This window comes from Sinocyclocheilus anshuiensis, unplaced genomic scaffold (genome assembly GCF_001515605.1).
Source record: "Sinocyclocheilus anshuiensis isolate Anshui unplaced genomic scaffold, SAMN03320099.WGS_v1.1 scaffold1450, whole genome shotgun sequence".
Lineage (NCBI taxonomy): Eukaryota > Metazoa > Chordata > Actinopteri > Cypriniformes > Cyprinidae > Sinocyclocheilus > Sinocyclocheilus anshuiensis.
In genome coordinates this window covers 57468-63522 of record NW_015558640.1, presented here as the reverse complement: position 1 = coordinate 63522, position 6055 = coordinate 57468, and the positions used below count along the sequence as shown (strand labels likewise).

The following is a 6055-nucleotide window of genomic DNA, read 5'->3' as shown; positions in this document are numbered from 1 at the left end:
TGCTACATTTCTCCAAATCTGATGAAGAAACAAACTCATCCTAATCTTGGATGATCTGAGGGTGAGTAAATTTTCAGCAAAGTTTCATTTTTGGGTGAACTATTCCTTTAAGAAGGGTTTTTATGCATCAAACGCACGTATTTATTATTTTTTCTGAATGTTTATTAGAATAATATTAAAGTGATAAACTTTATATTTGTGTATAAAACTTGTGTTCTGGTCTGAATCCAAAACAAAGATTTACTCTTTTAAATCAAGGTGATTTTAATTTATTCAGTGGATCAATAAAAATAAAAAAACACATGATGAACATTCAGCTGTCATCTTTACATGCAATAATGGCGACATAAATGACAACGACTGAAACGAGTGACCGTAGAATCATAATAGAGTCTTAAACTGTGAAAGCTGTGAAGCCATGTCAGAAGAAAATTACTGTCAGAAATCATTTTTGATTGAGTGACTTATGTTCAGAACAGAACCATCAAACTACTTGCTTATTGTTGCTGCAGTATGTGGTATGTTTACTGTGCACAGTATGCTGCTTGTTTCTTTGCATTGCATTACATGAGCAACTACATTCATCAAAATGTACACACTGCACAGGATAATGCATCCCTCAATGTAATGCATTTAACTTGAGCTTTCACTTTTCCAGTGTGATGAACGAGTTAGAAATCTTTCCTGACTCATAATTTGATCATTTTTATAAAAACTTTAATGCAAACAACCTTAATAATTTCCAAGACAACACTGGAAGACTTGAAATGGTTTACGCATGAAATAATGCATAAAATTTCACTTAGTATTTTTTTTAATACTCTGCTGTATCCAGTTATAAGCAGCAAACTAGCCTTTCATTCTAAACACAGCCACTGTTATTCGAGACAGTGATCATGAAAAAAGTGTTTAAGGGTAGTTGAGATGTCAAGAATATTTTATTTACTTTAAAGCATTTTTTTCTAATTGTCTAATTATTAAATATTTCACTGTTCTTATATTAATGGAAAAATACATGGTATATTGTATTAATATTTGTGTGTGTGTGTGTATATATATATCACTACAGAAACTAAGTGAAGTAATTTAAATGAACTGCATAAAAAAAGCAAAAAACTAAATTTTTAGAAACTTTTGTATTATGATAGTAAATTTACACTCAAATAAAATAAAAATAAAAAATGCAAATAATAGGTAAATGTGCATGTTTCTGCATGTTATTATTTCAACTACACTTAAGCTCTTTTACCAATTTCTAATGATGAAAAACACAGAAACAGACATTTTCAGATTCCAGCTGCAATGAAATTTGTACTCTATATAAACGAATGATTCAAATGCACGTCTCACATGCATGAATCCTGAACAGATGTTTCATCAAAATGCATTAAGGTGCATAATAATGTTATTGCTAAATATTTGATCATTGTTTTACATTATATTGCTGAACTTCTTTAATATTTACACATCTCGAGTTCACAATTGTTGTGCAAGTGCATCGGCTTGAATTTTACGCTGCAGCAAAATAAAGTCTTATGATTCTTTTCCACAATCTGAGGTTTGTTTCATGATACACAAACATTTAATCAGCGCCAAAACCTCTCAAAATGGTTCAAACCGAAGCCTCTTCATGAGTGTTTTTTCTTCCACTGATTACTGCTTTCCACCTCTTTGCAAAGTCTCACACTAGGTGAAATTTCTTTCTCCTAAACATCACATCTTCTGTCTTAATTGGGGAAGCGAGCTGATTGGTTCTGCATCGGATAGCAGGAGGGCGTGGCAGTGCTCAAGAGCAGCTGATTGGCTGACAGACACCCGCGTCTGGAGAGTCCCTGAGTGATTGGTTGATGAGGTCGCCGTGGCATTACCGATCCTCTGCTGTCTTCTCATTGGTCGCCTGCTCTTCCCGCTCTCTCTTTTTCCTGCTGAAGAATCCCAGCTGCGGATGAAAGAGAAACAGTGACTTGTTTTGACTCAAATAGTGGAAGAGTCCCGGGAGATTTGACCTTAAACAAACCCTAAAATAAGTGTACATTTAATATATGTAAATTTAGCTCTACTTCATCTAGAGTAAAAGAGAGCGGCAAGCATATGGACAGAATTTAAGCCTGGCTCTGGATAAAAGGGTTGATTTAAGCAAACATAAAGCACGTTTGTTAGCCTAACAGCTAAAAATCAGTGCTATTTTAATATTATTTATTCTATTATAGCATTCATTTATATTTTGAATTAGATTTTATTTTAATATTTTCAGTTTTAGTAATTTTGTTATGTGCTTTTATCATTTTTTTGTAGTATTTCTATTTATTTTTATTTAAGTTTTAGTAATTTTAGTACTTTTTTTATTTAAGTTTTAGTACTTTTATGTGCTTTTATCTTTTTTGTTGTTGTATTTCTATGTATTTTTATTTAAGTTTTAGTGATTTTAGTACTTTTTTTATTTACGTTTTTTACATTTTGTTATGTGCTTTTATCTTTTTTTAATTTTATTTTGTAGTATTTCTATTTATTTTTATTTAAGTTTTAGTAATTTTAGTACTTTTTTTATTTAAGTTTTAGTACTTTTATGTGCTTTTATCTTTTTTGTTGTTGTATTTCTATGTATTTTTATTTAAGTTTTAGTGATTTTAGTACTTTTTTTATTTACGTTTTTTACATTTTGTTATGTGCTTTTATCTTTTTTTAATTTTATTTTGTAGTATTTCTATTTATTTTTATTTAAGTTTTAGTAATTTTAGTACTTTGACTTATTTTATTTCAGTTATTTGCCAAAGCAACATTTGTAATTTTGGTTTACGTTTTAGTAATTCTATTATAATTCTATATGTTGACATTTAAAAAAAATACTTTATCATTTTTTTATTTTATTTTTTTTTAGTAATTTTAGTATTTCAACTAGACAACATTTTAAGTTTTTGGTAACACTTTAGATAAGTTTCATTAGTTAACATTAGTTAACTACTTCAGTTAACATGAACTAAGAATGAACACAGCATTTATTAATCTTAGTTAATGTAAATTTCAACATTTAATGCATTATTACAATCTAAAGTTGTGCTTGTTAACATTCATTAATGCACTGTCAATTAACATGAACTAACAATGAACGACTGCATTTTTATTAACTCACATTAACAAAGATTAATAAATGTATAATGTACAAGATTAATAAACTGTAATAAATGTACTGTTTATCTTTTTTTAATTTTATTTTGTAGTATTTCTATTTATTTTTATTTAAGTTTTAGTAATTTTAGTACTTTGACTTATTTTATTTCAGTTATTTGCCAAAGCAACATTTGTAATTTTGGTTTACGTTTTAGTAATTCTATTATAATTCTATATGTTGACATTTAAAAAAAATACTTTATCATTTTTTTATTTTATTTTTTTTTAGTAATTTTAGTATTTCAACTAGACAACATTTTAAGTTTAACATTTTAACATTTTAAGCAACATTTGTAATTTTGGTTTACGTTTTAGTAATTCTATTCTATATGTTGACATTTAAAAAAAATACTTTATCATTTTTTTATTTTATTTTTTTTTAGTAATTTTAGTATTTCAACTAGACAACATTTTAAGTTTTTGGTAACACTTTAGATAAGTTTCATTAGTTAACATTAGTTAACTACTTCAGTTAACATGAACTAAGAATGAACACAGCATTTATTAATCTTAGTTAATGTAAATTTCAACATTTAATGCATTATTACAATCTAAAGTTGTGCTTGTTAACATTCATTAATGCACTGTGAATTAACATGAACTAACAATGAACGACTGTATTTTTATTAACTCACATTAACAACAGATAGTTAATACATTAACTAATGGAAGCTTATTGTAAAGTGTTACCAAGCTTTTCATCTAATTTTTATATAAGGAATATTTATTTTATTTCAGCTTTATTTCAATGACAGAAAACAATGTTTAATAGTTTTAGTATTAGTTACCAATAACAGCATTGCCAAATATTATCATATTAGCTTATAAACGATTAGAATATTGTCTAAAGCGTGTCATTTTTTGGATTTTAAACCTCTTTATTAAAAAAATAAAAAAAAACTGTTACACTTGTTATTACTTGCACTACTGTCTGTTCATCCAGAATACTGAATGATCCATTTGCACACTGCAATATTTTCTATGCACTTTTTAAAATTTCCATTGCACTAGTGTTTTGTACAGCTTAATGTATCGCTTACATATTCATTTGTAAATGATGTTCATATGTTCATAGTTTCTGCTTATAGTGTACATACACTTATTACATAATCCATATGTATAGTATGTTCATAGTATACCTATCTGTATATCATGCTGATAGTATTTAAAAATCTGTAAATTATGTCCATAGTACTGCCTTATCTGTATATTTATTGTACATTTGTAACATATTGTAGACACTGTATATCGTGTACTTACTGCTTATTGCACTTCTGGTTAGATGCTAACTGCATTTCGTTGCCTTGTACCTTACATGTGCAATGACAATAAAATTGAATCTAATCTAATCTAATCTAATCTTTATTGTGCTGCATGCATGTTAATATGCAGATGAAGTATAAACAAGCCAGACCTGAATTAAACCAGAAGTAGTCCAGAATGAGGCTTGATCTCCTTCTTTGACACCCAAATTAAGTGTTTTTACAAATGCACTACAGTAATACAAGTCTATACTGATACACATATGTTCACATTAGTTTGGTAACTGTTAATAAACACCGTCCCAGACCTTCCAGAGCGCCAGAATCAGCAGAGCCAGAAGCTGTAGTCCTCCCAATGTGCTCCCGACAATCACCCAGACGGGAATCCGGTAATCGTCCTCCTTCCTAATCTCCAGGATTATCTACACAACCACAATCCAAAACCTTCAAGTCTAATTCTCGGAAGAATCGGATGTACAAGGTCAGGCCTCGTATGCAAAGCTGCAAAGCTGCACAGCTGAATGTTAGAATATGTGTGTGTAATTAAGTTCAAGTTGACTAACACTGTATTTTTGCACCAGTTATCTAGTACAAAGCCCAACAGCCGGTTATCCAGAAGGGGGCAGAGCATCACTTGAGTCATTTTGTGTACTTAATGTAATTACCCTGGAGCACAAAAGCAGTCTGAAGTCGCTGGGGTATATTTGTAGCAATAGCCAACAATACATTGTATGGGTCAAAATTATCAATTTTTCTTTTATGCCAAAAATCATTAGGATAGTAAGTAAAGATCATGTTCCATGAAGATATTTAGTAAATTTCCTACTGTAAATATATCAAAACTTAATTTTTGATTAGTAATATGCATTGCTAAGAACTTCATTTAAACAACTTTAAAGATGATTTTCTCAATATTTAGATTTTTTTGCACCCTCAGATTCCAGATTTTCAAATAGTTGTATCTCGGCCAAATATTGTCCGATCCTAACAAACCATACATCAATGGAAAGCTTATTTATTCAGCTTTCAGAACGACTGGTCTTTCTTTCTCGTTACAACCGTACATGTTACACTAGCATCTAGCAAATTTAATAAAGGAGCTCAGATGCATCATTTCACATCCATGAAGTGTCTCATGTGTTCTGGAGGTACTCACATGTCTCATGGGTCGTTCCTCGTGGAGGAACATCGGACTTGAGGGGCTCAACTCAACTGCAGCCGTCAATACCAGATCTAAGCGCTTAAATTTCACCTGAGGAGTGAGACCAAGATGTTTTTTACTCGCATCTCTGCAAAAAACAGACCCCTTCCATATGTCCTGCACCAACTTTCCAGTTCAATCAGCACAAGAGCTTGCATTGGGAAAACTTAGAGCAAAAGTAGATGTATTTAATTCACCCCCTTGATACAATTTGGAATGTAAAATAATAATGATAACAGATAAATCATGTGAACAACAATTTATTATTATTATTATTTTAACAGATGCTAGACTGATAAATGTAATTTTCTTATAAATGTATTATTATTATTATTTATTTTATTTATTTATAATGTATAATTTATGTGTGTGTGTGTGTGTGTGTGTGTGTGTGTGTGTATATATATATATATATATATATATA

At 29.7% G+C, this 6055-nt stretch overlaps 1 protein-coding gene across 1 annotated transcript in view; it reads right to left on the bottom strand.

The window, feature by feature from the left end:
- Positions 1–1161: 1161 nt before the first annotated feature.
- The window catches only part of LOC107680898 (integrin alpha-11-like), a 60712-nt gene continuing 55818 nt past the window's right edge, over positions 1162–6055 (bottom strand). Inside the window, exons 28-30 of the mRNA XM_016476970.1 lie at positions 5587–5682; positions 4739–4852; positions 1162–1939 (exon numbers count right to left, since the gene is read on the bottom strand). Coding sequence (XP_016332456.1) covers positions 1865–1939; positions 4739–4852; positions 5587–5682 — 285 coding nt within the window. The 3' untranslated portion in view covers positions 1162–1864. The remainder of the gene's footprint in view (positions 1940–4738; positions 4853–5586; positions 5683–6055) is intronic.